At 38.1% G+C, this 21,693-nt stretch overlaps 1 protein-coding gene across 2 annotated transcripts in view; it reads right to left on the reverse strand.

Annotated features, from left to right (window-relative positions):
- The window catches only part of STS (steroid sulfatase), a 175,833-nt gene that overhangs the window by 40,504 nt on the left and 113,636 nt on the right, over positions 1-21,693 (reverse strand). For both annotated transcript variants that reach the window (XM_008059069.2, XM_008059068.2), the window contains exon 7: positions 5,323-5,460. In XM_008059069.2, the coding sequence (XP_008057260.1) occupies positions 5,323-5,460 (138 nt within the window). The remainder of the gene's footprint in view (positions 1-5,322; positions 5,461-21,693) is intronic.

Raw genomic sequence — 21,693 nt, forward strand, 5'->3', positions numbered from 1 at the left:
ACTGCACTCCAGTCTGGGTGACAGAGTGAGACTCCAACTCAAAAAAAAAAAAGAAAGAAAGAAGCAGAGATTAAAGTAATGTGTCTACAAGTCAAGAAATGCCAACAATTGCTGGCAACTATCAGAAGCTAAGATGAGACAACAATGGATCCCTCCTACAGACTTCAAAGGAAGCCTAGCACTGTCAATACCTTGCTTTCAGACTTCTGGCCTCTAGAACTGAGAGATAATAACTTTCTGTTTCTTTTAAGCTACCCAGTCAGTGGTACTTTGTTATATCATCCCACAGAAATTCAACAGAGTACATTCATTACATTTATGCTCACAAAAGCTCACTCTGGTGTGTGGGTGGAGAATGGATTGTAAGAACAAAGAAGAAACAGGGATACCACCAAGAAACTCATTGGAGAAATCCCCAGGATAGGCCATGATGACCCGAAGGAGGTGGTAATTGATGGAGATGGCAAAAATGGAGTAATGGCAGATATACTTAAAAATGAAAGTGTATGGAATGTGTTGTCAGAATATGGAGTGCATACGAGTCACAGAGAGGCAAAAACAAAACAAGCAAACCAAAAAACAACCCAGCATTGGAGTTGAATCCATGGAAGAAGAGTTCAATAGGATCAGGCAGATTGGGGGATGTATTGGCTTGGGCTTGGCTGATAAGGTATCTAGTTTCAATCTGCTATGTATGGTATGCATGTGGAGCATCCATGCCCCACAGCAAGTGGGAAGTTGGACATCAAAGTACAGGACCTCAAAGTACACAAAGGCTGAGTCAGGGCTAGATATGTGGGATGCTCAGCTCTCAGATGCTATTTAAAGCCATAGGTTTGGATGAGATCACATAGGGCAAGCTTGTAGATAAAGAAGGAATGGGGGCCCAGGTGTGGTGGCTCATGCCAGTAATCCCAGCACTTTGGGAGACTGAGGCAAGAGGATGCCTAAACCCACGGGTTTGAGATCAGCCTGGGCAACATGCCAAGACCTCGTCTCTACAATGAATTAAAAAATTAGCCAGGCATGGTGGTACACACCTATGTTTCCAACAACTTGGAAAGCTGAGGTGGAAGGATCACCTGAGCCCAGCAGGTCGAGGTTGTGGTAGCTGTGAGCATGCTATTGCACTTCATTCTTGGTGACAGAGTGAGATTCTGACTAAAAAATAAACATAAAATATTAAAAAGAAGAAGGAATGGGGAACCTAGAACAGAGTCCCAGAGATCTCCAACCTCAAGACACAGGTCAGGTGAGGAGAAGCCACAATGTAGGTTGAGAAGGAGTTTCCATGAATTTCTCGGCTCCTCTCTCCCCAAGCAGAGCTCCAAGAACTGAAAATCCTGATTTCAATAAGTGAAACTGAGGGTGGGGCCACTTGTTTCTTCAATATGAGAATTGTGATTTGTAGGACTTTCACCTAGAGCTCCCATTCAACTGCCTACACATAGATAAAGGTGTAGAACAAAGCATCTTCTCAAGGCTTACCCACCCCACTGATTTAAATAGACTCAATACTTGCCCTGGGTGCAGGAACACAAGTGGAGAGCCATAATCCATGTTTTCTAGAAAGAGCTCAGGATTGCCTGGAAATTTTAAATCCTCTGTTAATAGCAGTGCTGACCCTGCCAATATTTTAACAGCTCTGATGGAATCAGTACATTTAAAAGTTATAAAAGGTCACAGAGTAATGTAATGGGTACGGGATTTTTTTTGTTTATTTATTCATCTTGAAAATTATAATAACATCATGGGAATACTGTCAAATTAACCACAAACCCAAATGGAGATAATGACTCTTTAATTATTAAATGGGAAAATGGATTATTCCTAAGAAAATTGGCTTTATTAGGTTGACATAATCATTCAAAGCATGTGGACAATAGAAGAAAATTTATTTCAGAAGGTTCTCAGTGGTAAATATTTCAACTACTTTATATAGAGCTTATTGCCAAAATGTCTAAAATTTGACCAAAATTATATCCAAAATATGCTTTTGACCCTACCCCCATCTGCCAATTGTCTTTTATGCTAGAGAATTTTGACAAAGACAAAATTTACCCATACATACATCTAAACAGAATAATCATACTGCAAACTCATTTTCTTAATTTAAAAAAATGAGGGATACAATTAGTGTCCTTACTACTTCCTCACCCCTGTAATATTGAATTAATACTTTTTAAATGTAGACACCGGCAAAGATGTAACACTCCTATCATTAAAAGAAATACAGTAGGTTGATGCTGGAGTGGCTGTGAGTGTGCCACTGCACTCTAGCCTGTACTCTAGCCTGGGTGACAGAGTGAGACTTCAACAGAAAAGAGAGAGAGAGAGAGAGAGAGAGAAACGAACGAACCTGTTAAATTCTACAGGAGGATGACTTAAACCCAGCCATTCTATGAACTTAGCCCGTAGATTTTATCAGCAGAACATATTTGACTTGGAAATACAATGGAATCAACGAATTCAAAATAATAAAGATCTTTGAGGGATTTTGATGGAGAGTAGAAGACATTATTGTTAAGAAAAGGAATTTTTTTTTTTGGTTTTGTTTTGTTTTTTCTTAATCAGGGCACTAAATGGGATGTGTCTGTAGAAACCACAGGTCTGTGTTTGAGCTTGCAGTTTTAGAGAACAAAATGTCTTGACATTCAGAACCCTACTTCCCATAGCTAGAAAGAATGCCCATCTTTCTTTTAGGGCAACGTATTTTAAGTGTTTTATCATTAACTTGATTTCAGCTAAGTTTGACAAAAGGATAATGATTTGCAATAGAGCAGCAGCTGAGACATTAATAGTGTCATATGTTGATGATATTTTTAGCATGCAATGAAAACATTTTTAACACATCTAATACATTTCTTTTTAAAAAATCATGCAGTAGCTACTGACATGCTTATAAGGTTGTATGATGATACCAATCCCCAACCATCATTCAAAACCCTTGACAATCTCTTTCTGACCTATATTGCTTGTGTCTCTCAGTGGACTATCTATACAAAATATGATTCCTCTTCTCCTCTTCCCATGAAGATCCCCTCAGATTTGTCAGGCAGTGGTCAGTTCTCTCTGCTCTGAGGTGCCATAGCATTGCATATGTAACTTTCTTAAATAACGTATTACTTTCTAACCACTTCTATTACTGTGATTTATGTCCATGTTGCCTCCTCAGCAGCTGCTAAGCTATTTTAGAACCTAACAGGCATTAAGTGAGAGAATGAATGAATAGATGAACTAGAGCGTGGAATGCAGCCTGGAACTCCATCTTTAGAGACGCTGGAATCTACAAAATAAAATAAAAACCACTCTCTCCACACAGGTTATAGCCACACAGAAACAAGACTGAAATACCAATGAGACAGAGCAGGGACCATGCTTAGGGTCCTGCTGGGCACCCTCAAACATGAAGATAAAGAAAAATCTCAAGTTCATTCAAGGAAAATTCCAGGCACTTAGCTAGCTTTGAAAAGTAAATGAGCAACTTGACAAACAGGAAGGTAACAGTAGCTTAAAATAATAGCCAAGGAAGTTAGATTCATAAGATGTTGGGTTTCCTATAGAATCTAAAGATAACATTTTAACCTATGCCCCTGAGTTGTTTTTCAGAAACTTAGACCCTCACCAAATGCCATCAGCTGGCACATGGGTCTCAGATAAGGGGGAACTGAGGACTGAACTCTGATCATGGTTATTTGTTCTAAATTTGTTCCTGAAGGGCCTGGAGAAAGTTATATCCATGGTCAGACCTACCATTCCTTTCTTGACCCCAAGTGTTTAAACAAAACTTCACTTCCTTAACCAATACCAAATCAGAAAATCTTTGACTCTAAGAACTGTGGGTCCCTGCCTCAAGATATGTTGCCTTTTCAGGTCAAACCAATGTATAGCCTCCATGTATTGATTTATGACTTTGCCTGTAACCTCTGCCTCCCCACCTTTAAAAACCCTTACCTATAAGCCATTGGAGAGGTCAGATTTTAAGCATGACCTGCCCAATTCTCCTTGCTTGGTGCTCTGCAAATAAATGCCCTCCTTTTTCTTACTGTAAAATCTTGGTGTTGACGTTGGGTTATACTGTGCCAGGAAAGTTGACACCAGCTTGATAGGTAAAAACATTCCAAATATTATTTTTTCATATCTTTTCAGGTAAACTGATTCATCTTCCCCCCTTGGCTAAGGCATTAACTCTTCGTGTGCTTTCAGCCCACATCCACTGCAGATCTGGTTGGGTGTCCCAACCCGGAGCACAGATCAGATTCAATGTGCACAGGTGGGGGTGGTACACTTAAAGCACAGATTCCTTTTAGGAATCTTATCTCTTTGTGAGATAGGCCACACTGTATTAGAATTAAATATGTGTGTCTTGTATTTGCAGAGTACACTGTATAAGCTGGTAGCTGGGTTTCATCGAATATCCCCAATGACAAGTGTGATGCCTGATCCATCATGGAAATGGCTCAGCTGTTGCTTCAAAAGGAATTTCACCTTGAAATGCTACTGTGGGTTCAAGTAGGCAAAATAATGGCCTCCCAAAGATGGCCTCATGCTAATCCCTGAAATCTGTGAACATGTTACATCACATGGCAAAAGAGATTTTGCAGATATGATTAAGTTAATGATCTTGAGATAGGAAGATGATCCTGGATTATCCAGGTGGGCCCAATATGATCTCAAAAGTCTTTATAAAAGGGAGGCAGGAGGGTCAGAGTAAGTGAAGGAGATTAGATTATGGAAGCAGAGGTTAGAGAGAGAGAGGGATGTTGAAGATGCTTAATTGTTGGTCTTGAAATGGAAGAAGGGACCATGAACCAAGGAAAGTGGACAGTCTCTAGAAGCTGGAAAAGGCAAGGAGACAGATTTTCCCCTAGAGTTTGCAGAAGGATGCAGATCTGCTGACACCTTGATTTTAGACCAGGGAGACATCCATTTTTGACTTCGGCATTCCAGAACTGTCAATTAATAAAATTGTGTTGTTTTAAGCCAGTAAATGTGTGTTAATTTGTTACAGTAGTGATAGGAAATTCATATATGGGGGTAGAAGAAGTCTTGCTTTAATCAGTTATACAATATGGGGCTGTATTTACATTTGAGGATACACATCATCACTCTAATGTCATGACATGGGATGTGGGCTTTTTAAATTCTGAGGGGACCATAACAGAAACAACCATTTTGGCTTTAAGACTGACCTAGTCATGTGTTACAAGGAAGTCCTATATATTGCAAAGCAGAAGAACAACAGAAAAGCTCTAAGATCAAGAAAAAAGTGACTGGTGGATAAGCTGGAGGTCAGAGCTTGTCTATACCAGTATTTCTCACCTTTATAGATCCCATTACTTCCGCCATGAATTTCTCCTTTGGTAGACACTTCTTCTATGTGTGCTCCATGGTCTGATGTGAAGTAGATGAGTGTATTATTAGCCAATCCCAGCTCATCTAGAACATTTAAGATTTGCCCTGGAGAGGAAAAAAAGACTAATTTTAAAATTCAATCTTAACAAAAGAAAGGGAGATGGTTACCCATCTCAACTGGTTGGTTAATTTCTCAAGGTGGACCTAGATTCTCTTGTACATTGGATCTTGTCACATGCTGATCACAACATGGGATGTGATGTAATCAAGACTAGCTGTGGCAGGGTTCTTAGCATAGTCACCAAGAAAATTCAGTCATTGACTTCAGTGTCACTTAGAAACACAGTTGGAGCCTCTGGATATTATGAAGTGATCCTGCAGGGAGACCTGACAACGTATTCTAAAAGCATCAGGCTCATTGATCATGAGCCACTTGGAGAAAGCTGCTATAAGAAAGAGGCTGGATAGATGCTCTCACCAGCAGGCAGTGGCCTTGAGGTTATAAGGAAGTCTACCATTTTTCCCTTATATGTGGGAAAATGAAGCCATCAATATTCCTCTTATATGAACAAAAGATACATAAGTATTTTTTGAGTGCCCTCTTTTAATACTTACAGTAGATACTCAAGTCTAAAATTGTCTATCATGAATATCAATAGTCCTCATACTTTCATTTTTCCTGTCCTTTTCATGTTTCCCCAAAACTTACATTATATACCATTCCCAAACAACTTCAAAATAATATTAACAGTAACAACAAGAATAATTGCTACCATCTATTGAGCACTCTCTATATGCAAATGACTTCATTATGTGTTCTTTTGTTTAGACCACACTGAACCCTATGAGTATATTAGCATTGGCTCTATTGTATAGATAAGAGCAATAATGGTATAAAGAGATAAGTGACCTGTTCAAGTTCAGACAGTTAGATAGTGGGAGAACCAGAAAGTAAGAATTAAACCTGATTCTAAAACCCAGACTCTCAAACCCTGTAGACATAAGTGGATAGACTCAGTGAGAATCACAGAGGAGTAAAAGAGACATTATGAAAAAAAATTGTAACAAAATATACTAAGATACTCATGGATGAAATGATATGATGGCTGCTGTCTTCATAACAAGATTGCAGAGAAAGAAGTGAGCAAGGGGTACAGAGTAAACAAGATCAGTCATTAATTAATAATTGTTAAATATGGGCTAAGAGCATATAGGGGTTTAATTGTACCATTTGGTCTATTTCTGTGTTTGCTTACAAGAACAAAATATAACAGTTGAAATTGGAAGAATGGTCTGAAATATGGATTCTCTATTAGGAAGGCATCGCCAGCTCTCAAATCAAAAGACAATGATGGACAAACGAGAAGCATACTAATATATAGTTTCCACAGGGATCTACATAGTCATATGCTGTTTAATGTAACCAGTTCATGCATACAGCTAGCTTTTGATTGGTATATTAAAATCTGGCTCCAGCCAGGCTCGGTGGCTCAGCCTGTAATCCCGCGCCTTTGGGAGGCTGAGGTGAGTGGATTGCCTGAGCCCGCGGGTTCGAGACCCGCCTGGGCAGCGAGACCTCATCTTTACAATAAATAAAAAAAAAAAATCAGCCGGGAGTGGTAGCACGCGCCTGTAGCTCCGGCTACTTGGAAAGCTGAGGCAGAAGGATCGCCGGAGCCCAGCAGGTCGAGGCTGCGGTGGCCGGGAGCGGCCACTGCACTCCAGTCTGGGCGACAGAGTGAGACTCCAACTCAAAAAAAAAAAAAAAAAAAAATCTGGCTCCATTTTTTGGTGTTTGACTGCTAAGAGTTCTTAAGTCTCCCTCCTCCCTCTTCCACTTACGCCCCATGAGCTGATAAGAAATTCTGGTTATTTCCTCCTTTACTGCCAGTGGAAGGGTCAAATTATGCAAGCGCCTGCCTGCATGAAAGAAACGCACACCAAAGTCCAATTCTTCACCATAAAAGCTGAATCAATATCTCTCTCTGTCTCTCTCCCTCTCTCATTCACTGGGATCTCACTCAGTTGCCCAGGATAGAGTGCAGTGGCACAATCACAACTCACCACAACCTTGACCTCCTGACCTCAGAAGATCCTTCCGCCTCGGCCTCCAAAGTAGCTGGGACAACAGGCACGTGCCACCATGTCTGGGTGATATTTATTTTTTATTTTTGTAGAGACAAGGTCTCGCTATGTTGCCTAGGTTGGTCTTGAACTCCTGGGCTCAAGAAGTCCTCCTGTTTCAGCCTTCCAAATTGCTGGGATTATAGGTGTAAGACACTGTACCTGGCCTTAGAATCAGTCTCCTTTTGGACTAATTTGGGAGTTATCTTTCTTTTTCCAGAAAGCCTCAAAATCTTGTCATATTCTCTTGGAATGTTCGTGTGTGTGAATGTGTGCTCACATGTGCACACAGTGTCATTGGTCTCAACATGGGAACTGAATGCAGAGTGGAGTCCATCTAGTCATAATAGAATGACTACAACATTTGATATTCTACAAGGGTACCAGGTATCCTCTGTGGCAGAAAGAATTAAGTATAGGATTCTGAATACATCCTACCCAGCAGGAAGATCATACTCAGTGGAGATAGACATTTCATCACAGGATATACTCTCACCTACTTGGTCCAGAATAGGGGGAAAAGGAGTGAGCTGCCCAAAGAGGTGGCAGAAATAATTCTGGATGCAAAAACAACACCGAAGTCATTTGTTACGAGACATATTTTTACTATTTGAGTGCAAATGCCATGGGCTAGAGTATGTTCAATCTTTCTCAATTTTTAACTCAAATGATAAACGTTCCCAGAACCCACACCATATACATAAATGTCATACTCAGAACCAAGGAATAAGACACCCGAGGGCCATTTTAGCAATTTGTTTCCCATGATAAATCATTATCAGGCAGACATTTATTGTGGTGTTATCTGGTACAGCTAAACAAACCACCTGTGTGCTGGGGCTTGGGATTATTTGGCTGTGACACTAATTTAAGCCTGATTACTATGAAAATGGTAATTAGCTTAATGAGTTGAAATAGAAGGAAACAATAAGGCAATATAACCCCCACTTATACTTTGAAAGAATAATGCTCTCTTTTACTCATTTAACAACTTTGTATACAATAATACAGATTAGGCAGGTAGCAGAGGATTGAAGATTTTACTTCTTTGTATTGCAGTTAGTATTTAGCAAAAACGCATGCAATCATGCATCTTCATCTCAAATAAAATCCATCTTTCCTATATGTAAAACTATGTTCGCACAAAGAAAATGCAGTGAAGAAATGTCTTATAAAAATGTGACTTCCATAACTTATGTGCATGCAAAAACCTGCATGCAAATAGTTATACTGCATCTATTCATAATTGCCAAAACCTTGGAAGCAACCAAGCTGTCCTTCAGTAGGTGAATGGATAAACTGCAATACATCCAGACAATGAAATATTATTCAGGGCTGAAAAGAAATGAGCTATCAAGCCATGAAAAGACATGGAGATACCCTAAATAGCATATTTCTAAGTGAAAGAAGCTAATCTAAAAAGGCAACATACTGTATGATTCGGACTATATGACACTCTGGAAAAGACAAAAACTATGGAGACAGTAAAAACAGTAGATGTCACAGTCTTGGGAGAAAGGAAGAATGAACAGGTAGAGCACAGGGGATTTTTAAGGCAATGAAACTACTCTGCGTGATACTATAATGGTGGATACATGTCATTATACATTTGTCCAAACCCATAGAATGTCCAACACCAAAACTGAATCCTAATGTAAACTATAAACTTCAGTTAATCTCAGTGTGTCAAGATTAGCTCATCAATTGTAACAACATACCACACTAATACAAGATGTAAATAATAAGAAAACTGGAGGCAGGTGGAAGGAAGTATGTGAAAACTTTGTACTTTCTACAAAGTTTTTCTGTAAACATAAAACTCCTCAAAATAGTCTCTTAATTTTTAAAAATACCTTTCAAATGCAATTGAACTCCTAGACTTCCTCGTTCATTCATTTAAAACATGTTCATGAAGCACCCAACTTACATAGGCTATGTGCTAAAGGTGGGAGTACCACAGAGTTTCAGGGACAACTCTTATTCCCAAGGCCAATGTCAGCAACTTTCTATTTACAGCTTCCCTTCTAGGCTACTTCTATCTCCAGACAAATTTACAGCTGCATTTATTATACAGATTTTTCAACTAAAATATCCTACATCCTTCCCCATCTTAATACTCTTCCCTGGATATTTCCTCCAAATTCCAATATTTCAAATGATCACAATAAGATATTCAGTATGTCCCCATCACAAAGTTTCTTCTTCCTTGCCTAGAGCTACCGTTTTCATTCAAGGTGCCCTATACAACTGGGATGGGTTTAATACAAGGGAAAGTAGCTGAGGTCATCACGCATGTACAAATGATGGGATGTTTAGCTCAAACTGGTGAGAAATGGCCAGATTTCCCTTTAGTCATCTCTTTCCTGAAAGACATACTCTGGACCCCATACTATTTAGGTCTTAAGCCAGAATCTCATTTGTAAAGCCCAAAGCCCATTAAACATTTATTTTTTCACAAGATTGATCCTATGAAGGTCTAATATACGTCTCTCCTAAACATTCCGTACAGAAATCTCCCAAGGGAGCAAATGCTGTTGTATTAGTTTTGCCTTCAGAGCGATATATTATAAATCAGAGGTCTGCAAATATTATTTTTCAGTAAAGTTCTCAAGGTATAATGATACCGATTTATATAAGGATAGTTTTGAATTACCGATGGTGAGCTGCAAGATAGCTTATAAATGAAATGTTCTATTTCCAAAGCATTCTCACTTTGCTTCCTGAATGAAACAAATACAGAAAATAAAGCATTTCAAGAGTACTTTGTTATTTAACTGGAGACAACAAGAGCATGCTTATCAAAGTGAGGCTCCTTGACCAGACCTTTTGCAATTCTGAAGAAGAAAACCTGGAAATACAAAAATCTGGCTCTTTCTTCTCAAGTGTGGATGTGGGTTGTAGAGGAAGCCTACATTCTAGAGTCATTCCATTTATTCATTCCACAAACAAGTAGTAAGCCACTATTAAGTTTCAGGCATTGAGCTACACTGTGCAGAAGGGGGGGGGTTAATTACGCAGCTATAATTCTAGGTCTCAGGCGAGTGAGTTGCTATTGCATGAAACTAAGTGCTCGAGTCCTTGCTTCTAGATCCTGATTTAAGCAGACTTGGTTGGAACCTGAGTCATCGGCTTCTCATGGGAATTCTTTGCCTCTAAGTCAGAGATAATCATGGATAATAATAGGCAGTTGCCAGGGAGGAATGAATAAGGAACTGTGTGCCAAACACCTAGTCTGAGACTGGCCCCGCAGGGAGCACTCAATGCACCTTAGCTTTTACCATGGATTTAAAACATCAGCTTGCCTAATGGAGACCTTATTATTTCAGTTAATTTAGCTTAGTCTTTTCTTCTACAAAGTGGGTATACTCAGACAAAATATTGAAGCAAAATTCTGTGAAGTAACTACTTACACCTTTGGGGGCAACAGATTCATTGAATACATACACACACACACAGAGGCATATACATAAACACACACACCCTTAAGCAACTACCCACCATGAATAATTAAGAAAGCCTTCTCACTTACTCAATATAACTCCAGAAACCCAAGGAAATTCTAAATAGTCCCCCTAAAGCTATTTTAGTGAACAAGGTTGTCCTTCACTTGATCAGAAGAGTTGGTAAGACTCCAGTATGCCTGCTAAAGCTAGAGTTTTAAGATAGATGAGGGTTATAACAGTTGTACCATCCATTCATGGCTAGGACTCTCCATTGACCATGCAAAATGCTAGATGTTGTTCCAGGAATGTAGCCTCAATGGCTGTATTCTCATGCTCTCCTGAACCATTTGTCGAGTGGCACAAAGAAATTCTGCTGTCACTAGAAAGGTAATTCTTTGCTAGCTTATGTAGGATTAGAAACATCACCAAAATCCTATACATCAGGACAAAACTGTCACTGAACAAATAGGTTTATCATCTCCAGTTAGAAGCAATGTCCATTTCATATAGGTGAATTTGATCCAGTACTTGTTCCTGACATAAAAGGTCAAGATTTCCAAAACATGAGTTCTGATCCTCTCCATTTGTATGGAGCTTAAAGGACCCCACATATGGAACATTTGAAAGCATATGATTTATCTGTAGTATAAAATCAAGTTCAAAAGTTTACACATAAAAGAAAAAAATAGTATAGGACCAAAAAGAGAAGTCCTAAATTGAATTATTTACCTGCACTTCATAAGCTGGTTAAGATACAAAAATGTTGTGAGGCCTTTTGGGAGTTTATTGGTGGTGTTTGTTATGGCTTTTCATTTGATATTTGATTTGGGAATATTTTTAGAGAGAAACAAACAAAATGGTGTAACATCATGTGGGTTTTTGCCTTACAGTACTTGGATTTAATGCAGCTCTTGCAGAAATGTCACTTGGGACTCAATTAGTCAATAGCCAACTGGACATCAAGGTCTAAAAAAAAGGTATTGAAAATCAAAGTCTTGCAAATGGTTTTAGGAACAAAGGAACTAGAAGGGAAAGGGTAAGCTCTACCACATACTGTATCTCCACCTCCTGAATCACAAGAGAAGAGTGGCTTCTATCTCTCTTAATGACTGAGCAAGAGAAAAGTGGCTCCAACTTCAGCCATGATGATTTATGTTACACTCAAGCATGTCTGCCTCAAACAGATGAAGGAGGAATCATTCTCTCTGAAGGTCTTTGATTAGAGGGTGAATTCTTCCCTGACGTTGATGGACAGACTCACCTAACACCAGATCTTGTTTGTTTTCCATTCAACAAGACCCACCACATCCATTAGTTTGGGGATTATCATCTATTATTTTTCTCATTTCCATGTCTCTCTTAAGTTAACATAAAAATGTCACTCAAAACAGGTTAAGAAGCTAGGCCCAATCATTTTTGAAATAGTGATGCAAAAATAAGCAAATGTGATATAAAGAAACTGATTAGATTGACTTACACATTTTTTCCCTATTCTACTGGCTGACCCAAAATATATAAGACCTTGTACTTAGCATATACTTTTCCTGGTGCATTCACATTATATACAGATGTTCCTAAAATTTTAATTGGCTTATTCATGACCTGGGGACCATGCCAAAATGAAGGTTCTGATTCAGTAAATTTAAGTGGGGTTGGAGAATTTGAATTTCTAAGAAAAGCTCTCACATAATGCTGATGATGCCTGCATGAAGACCGCTCTTTGAGAAGAAAGGTTACCTGTGACTAAATATTTAATCAATGTTGACATATAAAAAGAGATGGTTGGCATTTCACAGATTTCAAGAACTACACTGATAACGAGATTTGGCTAGTTTCAGACAATTTAACATGTAACTTTCAAACATGGTAAATAATCATAATATGCAAATAATTAGGATTATTAGGGTACTTAAGATATGGAAAATTGTAAGATTGAAATGTTGTCATTCGATAGATGACCCTTTCTTCACTTGGATGATGTCTTTCCTCTTCAGTTAGTTCCTGAGTTTATATTGTCTCCTGGAAACTCATCCTTATTTTATGTTATACCTGGTTGTTGTGATAATGTTGTGATTTCCTCCATTAAACTCGTCTTTGCCCTAATCATAGTTGTAATGTGTGATTTATCCTCTTGCACTTCCATCTGCTCTCACCATCTGGGATGACTTCATGACTCTACTCTGCTATATTCTTGGATTAACAATAACATGTGTTTTTTTCTAGGGTGTTGCATTTGCTGGAAATAATTTGAATAACTTCAAGTCATTCCCATGCTCACAGAGCATGCCAGTATTTTCCTGTGTAAATGAAACAAAGGCATGAGGAAGAACAGGGTCATCACAACCCTTTCATGGAATTATATTCATGTATCCAGGAGAAAAGTCAAAGTTAGCATGCCTGTGGTTCAGAAGAAGTCACTTTGAACACTGCTTCCATAGGCTCATGGACTTTACAACAGAGGAGTTTCCCTGAGTCATGGGCATTCAGACAGGCAGGAAATACTTCCAAAGGGCAGAGTTCAGAGTGACCATACTGTCTGTCCACTTTTAATCCAGTTCTGCCACTGTATTTCTTGGACTTTCTCCTTCTCTTGCAGAAGGTAAGGATTTGGTATTCTGGTACAGCCTTTGCCATTTGAAATAGCCACCAGCTGAACTTGGCCTAGGAGGTGATTCAGCCTTTGCCATGGAGTAGGAGGTTGCCCAGATGCTCTTTGGGCCATTTCCATGACAGATGTCAATGCAAAGCTCTGGAAACAGATCAGCCAGAACTTCTCCAAAAACATCCTGAATGGAAGTACAAACGTAAGCCTCATGTCTGAGCCAGGGGCCAGGGGGTATTATGAGTCGAGAATGGCCAAAGACCCTGATCTGCAAACAAGGAAATGAAGCCCTTCAGAAGTTTCCTTATTTATGATGCTCTAACACACTATCCAGACTCATGTTCACTTTAGGACTAGATCTTTGCATTGGATTTTACCATCTCTAAAGCAAAAGATATACAATTGAAAAGGATGTTTCCCTTTGCTGACACCCTATATGTGAATCACAATCTGAGTCCTTTTTTCCACTTAAATTAAAAACATGGGCATGTTAACTAACACCTTGCCAAACTCCTCTCTGGTGTTTTGCAATCTTCTTAATCCACAGAACCTGCAGTTTGCCCATCCACAGCTTCCTTGGAATGTCCTCCTAACTCCAGGGTGATGTGTTTACACATAGAATTAGTCTGTTCATTAAGAGAAGCAGCTCAGTTCTTCCACCAAGATCCTTAATACCGAGGCTATCAGTGGATTCTTCTGGGGAATGTGGGACCCTCCAGGGGACATCTTAAATAAAAGGTGAAAGGGTAATTTTAAAAAGTTAAGATGGTGAAAATATCTGTTAACTTTTCCATTACAGACTTTTTTCTGTTCTATGATTTTTCTATTCAGTGTAATGGAGACACAGGCACATGTTAAGCAAAAATGATTCACACATCTGTGAAAGGGACAGTAATGATAATTATGATAATAACTATAATAATATGGTAGCAACTAGCATTTGTTGAATACTTCTTGCACGCCAGTCAGCACAATGCTGACTACTCTAAATATACAACTTCATTTAATCTAATTAATCATAATCAATTTGATTTATTCAAGCAGGTTGAATAAATTCACGGAAAAGGATTGTTGCATCAGATTTTTTGACTGAGTGTTAACTGGATCATGACTTAAAAGCAACAGGTACTCAACTCTAGTCCTGATGACTGGTTTTGACCTCACTTTTCAAATTTATACATTGGTAGTCAGTGGACTATTATTTAGAACATAGCTTTAACCCAAACTCCTGGATCCTAATATGACTTCTCTTTCTCTGTCTTAAAATATACAACTAGCAAACAAAACGTGTTGGTTGGAAGAGTTTGGTGGTGGAAGAAGAACTATTATCCAAAATGCCCCTGTAATACCTTATAGTATTCATGCATTCTACTGTCCTGTGCATCGCTTGTTTAATTTTGAACTCAGGAATTCTGTAGAGTATACAAGGCAAACTCAAGAACTCGGGACTTGTAGAAATCTTAGAATACAGAAGCTGGAAGAAAATCATGAGAGGCTATTGGTCCAAGCAGGCTCATTTTGTACATAACCTGCAGCTACAGAGAGGGAGACTTCTCCCTGGGTTCCAGGTCTACTATCTCAATTAAACTCAACAATCCAGAAATCTTTTCATGCTATAGAGAAGTAGTATAGTACAGTAGTTGCAGGGCAGACTTACATAAATTGCTCAACCTCCCTAAATTTTGCTTTCTTGCCTGTAAACCAAAGACGATAATAAAAAATATCTCATAGCATAGCTGTGGGGATTAAATTAAGTAATCCATGTAAACCATTGAGGTATATGACTAGAGTACATTAAATGTTTTTACTATTGTTGGTCAGTAAATATTTACTATTATTATGGTGGTGGAGCTGCTATTGTGTTGCTCCTATTATTGGTATTATTTAAATGCTCTTATGCTCTTTATCAGTCCTGTTTGAATTAATTTAGCAACTTGATTCCTTGATAAGTTATTATGGTATTTTCTCAATGGAAATGATTTATAATACAGCATTAAGTACTACTCATTTTAATTTGAGATGTAAATTTCAGATAAAATAATATCAGTCCCAGGCTCAAGAATGTGAAATTAAGCTTCTGTCTGCTTTAAAGTGTTAACATTGTTATATAGTTGATAAGATCCAAATGTCAATGATTTATAAGCTTAATTATTTTTAAATAACCAAAATCAATATTTTACACAATGAATTTCCAACTTAGTATTATAGCCAAAAGTTTGTTTGGTTCCCCATGCCTTCCTGGGTCCAGCCACAGTGCCCTATCCCCTTCTTTGTCAAATTTTATTTATGTTCTTAGAGACAGGATCTCATTCTGTCACCTAGACTGGATCACAGCTCATTGCAGCCTTGAACTCCTGAGCTCAAGCTCCCCTTCCTTCTAATTTCCCTATCATGTACTGTTTCAATCTCTAACCTACAGTTGTAAAAATCTCTTTCTGAAAAAAGTTTACTATTTTGTAATAAATGCAGATTTACTGGAAATGCAAATAAAAAGTGAAGAGAAGAGAAAAACATTACAATATCTATGCCTCCTTCATTCTTACTCTCACTGAGTTTTCTGATACCCTGATTTACTTTGAACTTTCTCTGTGTGCATAACTAGGTATGCCTTTAAAATCAAGAATAAGATAATGGAGCAAAAAATGCATTGTTAAAGATATGGATTCACCTGTAAGAGCAAAACATTTAACGTTAATGCCTTTGAGAACAAGCCCTATTCTGACTACAGCATGTATGCAATATGTCAAATTGGTGGGCAAACAGGTCAGACAAAGGGTCATGAAGGAATATAGCAGAAAATAACTTCAGTACCGCTGCCCACATGAGACAAGCGAAGAGGGGCAATGAAGTAGTTCTAATCTTTACGTCCCTTGTGGCCATAACTTGCCCTATCATTAATCACACTTCAGTTCTTGATATTGGCCCTATGTAGGAATTCCATTCCTCTACTCTTTAAAATGTACTGAGTAAAGAAGTCCAATAAACATGTTTGTGGGGCTCATGTTCAGTGGTATGAGTAGCTCAACCATCAAACTCCAGGAGTATGGGTGGCAATGGAGAGCCAATGAGGCTTGTAGAGTTGAACTCCAGTATTTAGACAGCAGTCACCCTGAAAGTCATTCTTCTCCCTCCTAAAGCAAGGGCAAGCCCTACTACCTCGCCCACTGCTTTAAGAACAGAAAGAGAAAGCAATGCCAAGTGGCAGGAAAATGGCATTTAGACAGTGTGCATTGAAACAAATGACCCGGGTCAATACCTTCATGTCTAATACTAGCAAGACCTGTTTAGCAACAAAGTAAGAAGAGTGGTCCTTCAAATTAAGAAATGCTCAAAAAAGAATCTGGAGAATTTCAAGCAGAGGGACTGAGAAATTACATTAGAATAAAGATCCTCCTCTGAGGAATGACCATTCTGAGGGTGGTTGCCTGGCACATGTTATGCAACACATAAGGAGGTTAGGAAAGACCAAGTTGTTTGACCAAAGCAAGTAGAGGCCATCTGCAGAGCCACAAGTAGCTAACAGATTTATTGGCTTTTGCTGAGAGAGGGTGGAAGGAAATATGCTACATTTACTTGTTTGGTGCATGTGTCTCATGCAAATCCATATGCACATGGATATATATTCTATAGATTCAGTCAGCACCACCTCTAGTGGTTATTATAAGTCTATTTATACCGTTCTTTGCAAAGATTCCCTTTCTCCCAAACCAAGTGAACTGCAACCCTCCTTGACCAATGATTTCTGAGCAAGACTCCCTCCTCTCTAGAAGAGTTGTGTTTTGTACAGAAGTATCTCCATGCTGGGATGCCCTCTCAGAAAATTCTGTGAGGATAAAGTTACAAAGAAACACTAACAGGGGAGCATCTGCACCATCTGTGAATATGGTAATTCTCTCTATTTTGAAATACATTGTAATGTCACTTTACTTATCTCCTGCCCCTTTGCTTAACTGCAAGGCAACACTGAGCAAAACCAAAATGTCAAGTTGTATAAACAAAGCAAAATAGTTTTTCTCAAAGTCAGTACTCAAAGCTTCAAAGATTGTCAAAGAAGCTTGTTTTTGTAGGTTTCCTTCTTCCTAAAGTATGGTATATTTACTTGCTACAAATCAGATGCATAAATTCATTTATAAGATGGTTGTTACTGATGAAACTTGGCAGCAAGAAATAGTTATTGTTGGCACAGGCACTTGACAGGCAATTCCACCTTCAAATGATTAAAGTTAAGAGACTTAAAATGCTGTAATTTTGTCATTTTTGTTCCCTTCTGGCTATTGTCTTACCTCAGAATGAAAAAAAAAATATTATGACAACAATGTGCTTTCGCTAGCAATTCTCTATAAATTGGAAGTGTAAATAGGTGCAAAAGTTACACTTTGCCATGACTGATTAAAAGGAGATTACATAGGTGAATACCACCGAGTATTTGTTTTAAAATTTGAGTAATTGATGAACATCAGTAGCAAAATGGTTTGGGATACATCTGCTGTAAATGACCTTAAACAAATGAAATTTTGCATTAAGTATAGTAAACACCCAGGTAATTCCAGAAATAGCAGAGGTTTATTTTGTTTTAATTTTTTGCTATAATGGTATTTGGGGTACCCAACAAACAAGATCCATTTTGTATTAAGAATGAGTCATGTATGAAAGTATATGCTACTTTATAACACTCCTTTTCCTTTTTCTTTCTGGGGGCAAATAAAATGACTTACACAGTCCTGTTGTAAAGAAACCTTCCTCCCCAAATGCTTATATCTCCATGACAAGAGAATACTAGACTATAGCCACTTGACTTGCAGTACACACACACACACACACACACACACACACACACACACACACACACACACACACACACACTTTCCTCTATTTATTAAATATCTAACTGTAAAGCATGAAGCCATAAACATATTGGGAGAAAATACAAGAGAAAAGGTATATACAGGTTGAGCATCTCAAATTCAAAAATCCAAAATCTAAAATGCTCCCAAATCTAAAACTTTTTGAGTGTCAATCTGACACTTAAAGGAAATGCTCATTGGAGTAGTTTCCATTTCAAATTTTCAGGATTTGGGATGCTGAACTGGTGATTAAAATGCAAATATTTCTAAATCTGAAAAAATCCAAACTTCGAACTCTTCTGGTTCCAAGTATTTCAGATAAGAGATACTCAACCTGTAATGTGTGTGTGTGTGTGTGTGTGTGTGTGTGTGTGTGTGTGTGTGTGTGTGTGTTGGAGATGGGGAGTAAGAAAAGCTTTTATTATTATATTATTAGCTAATCACAAACCCCAAGACATCGTGAAGGCCAAGTTTAATCATAGGAATTTATCTCAAAAGTCTCCACAAATAAAATGCAAAAACAAACAAAAAAGCAGGAAAACTATTTGCAATACACAATAAGTAAAATATTAATGTTTTTAATACGTAGATAACCCCTACAAATCAAAGAAAAAGATCTACAGTCCAATAGAAAAGTGACCAAAGAATATGAACAGGGAATACTTGGAAGAAGAAATACTGTTGTGGACTAAAATGCATAGAGTTTCAACCCCACATGCAATAGAAAGTAAAATTTACACAGCGAACTCGCATTTTTCTCCTGACAGTTATAAAACAGAATGATAATATTTAGGGCAGGCAAGAGCATAGGGAAATTAGCATTCTCATAGATCTTCAGTAGGTGTCTAATTGTCATGGTGAAAAAAGCGTATACAATTTAAGGCAATATAGAATAAAATTGAAAAATTTTATAACGTGTTGTTGTTGTTTTGTTTTTGAGTCAGAGTCTTACTCTGTCACCCAAGCCCTGGCTAGAGTGCAGTGGCACACTTATGGCTACAGCAGCCTCAACCTGCTGGGCTCAGGTAATCCTTCCACCTCAGCCTACTGAGTAACTGGGACGACAGGCTCATGCCACCACGTCCAGCTAATTTTTAAATTTTTTTGTAGAGACAAGGTCTCATCATGTTGCTCAGGCTGGTCCCAAACCCTTGGACTCTTGCCTTGGCCTCTTGCCTTGGCCTCTTGCCTTGGCCTCCCAAAGTTCTGGGATTACAGGTGTGAGCCACCACACCCAGCCTTTTTATAGTTTTTGATTCAGCTTTCTGATTTTGCTAAATTTCTATTTCAAAATTATTCTCACAACTTCACACAGCTTTACAGAAAAGAATATTCACACATTACTTGAAATAGAAGAAAAAATTGGTGGAAACTCAGATGTCCCCCACAGAGGAATGGTTAAATAAATTGTAGTCTAAGAAAGATGAAGTGAAAATAAAAATGCTGAAATTGCAAAAGGTCCAAACATATAATTGAGTGAAAAAAATTGCAGAATAGTATATAGAGTTTGTGAAAAATACTCCTAATAATCAAATCTTCATATTACTATAAAAGAATTGGCAGCATATAACAAAAGAAACCTATACAGCAACTCATTTCTGAGGCTACCTGTTGGGGGTGAGGTTACATGGGCATTCCCTTTCTGTGTTGCTTGTATTCTTTGGTTTTGCATAATGTAGATTATTTTGGTAATCAAAAAAATATATATATACAAAGTGGGGAAAAGACTTAAAAAAATATGGATATCTGTGGTAACAATTAAATTGTTTTTCTATTGGAAAGCAGTATATGGGATGCTGTTACACATACACCCCAGAACTCTGTTCTTATACTATGTGGAATCACAGACCTCAGCACTCAGTGACCTTGTCCTGAGCCACTGCAAATATAGAAAGCTGTTTGGATGATGTAGAAGACAGAAGAAAAGCATGAATTCAGGGGCAGTCAGTGAGCATCTCATACCTACAGTCCCTTTCAAGCCCCATCACTCACAAAGACTCTGCAAACATACAATTCTGAAAGGTACAATCAATAGAAAATCTCGACATATGGAATTTTATTTCCATTTATCATAAATTTGTTTTCTTCCGTCAGAAACAGAAGTAGTAGGAACCTAGAGAAAATTACATTCCAGTAACAATATCACCTATACTATTTGAGGAAGACCTGTATTTTAAAACCATACATGAAACACTCCCAAACAGCAAAACAGTACATATCCTGGAGCATACTGCATATCTTTGCAATCGAGCATATAACTGGTGATTTTTAAACTGTCACTTTATTAAACACATTTGATAATTGTGGAAAGAGAATCGTGCACGAGTGGGTTTGTATTAGTCATTCCTTTATAACGTAGGAGTTGTCATCACCTCCTAGATGTCATCCTGAAGTTTCAAAACCTCATTATGCATCTTGCATTCAGGTAAACAGTGATCTGTAGTGGAATCTATTTCATTTCTCTCCTGTCTAGATCTGCTTGAATAAAAAATTGGTTCATTAGGCAGGGTGGTTTAATACCAGCCCCTGTCAAAAGTCTATGGGAAGATACTGTCTGTCTGCATGCTCGATTTCATGATTATCTCAGCAATCTCAGCAATAAGGGTTTACAATGATAGGACTGGAGGTCACATTTCATCTGATCCGGAGCTTAACTACTATTGCAAGCATATACTGGAGCTGATAGTTTGGATAAACCAGTGGATTTCCTTTTCCTTTTTAAACTGCATTTTCTACTTTGGAGAATTAGCATCACATTAATGCTATTGAATTAAATAGATTTCACAAACTTTACTTTAAAAACTGTGATTTAGGAAGTAGTGGAAGAGACATTTCATGTAAAACTACCATGTGTAAACACACACATACACACACACAGAGCATGCACGAGAGAGAGAGAGAGAGAGAGAGAGAGAGAGAGAGAGAGAGAGAAACTTAAAGTCTTTTGAAAACTACAAAAGGGAATTTCCAGTGAAGAAAAACACCAGTGTAAAAATGAAGTCCAATTTGTTGCTTGAGTTGAGTTTTAATCATTGTGTTATAAATGTCTTGGGATTCAGAAACGAAAAGTGCTGGCTAAATATTTAAAATACACTTTGTAAGCTGAGATAACAGTGATATGGTACTAGTGAAAAACTCATGAGAGAATCAGTCACTGAAACTTTCATCAGGTCTTCCTAAAAGTATTGGGGCTTAAGAAAATGTGCTGAACCCAGTGGAAAAAAGGCATCACATTTTTTGTAGTTTAATTATTTATTTTTATTTTTATTTTTATTTTTTTTTTTGAGTTGGAATCTCACTCTGTCACCCAGACTGGAGTGCAGTG

This window comes from Carlito syrichta, unplaced genomic scaffold (assembly GCF_000164805.1).
Source record: "Carlito syrichta isolate Samal-C Ts95f unplaced genomic scaffold, Tarsius_syrichta-2.0.1 Scaffold303684, whole genome shotgun sequence".
NCBI lineage: Eukaryota > Metazoa > Chordata > Mammalia > Primates > Tarsiidae > Carlito > Carlito syrichta.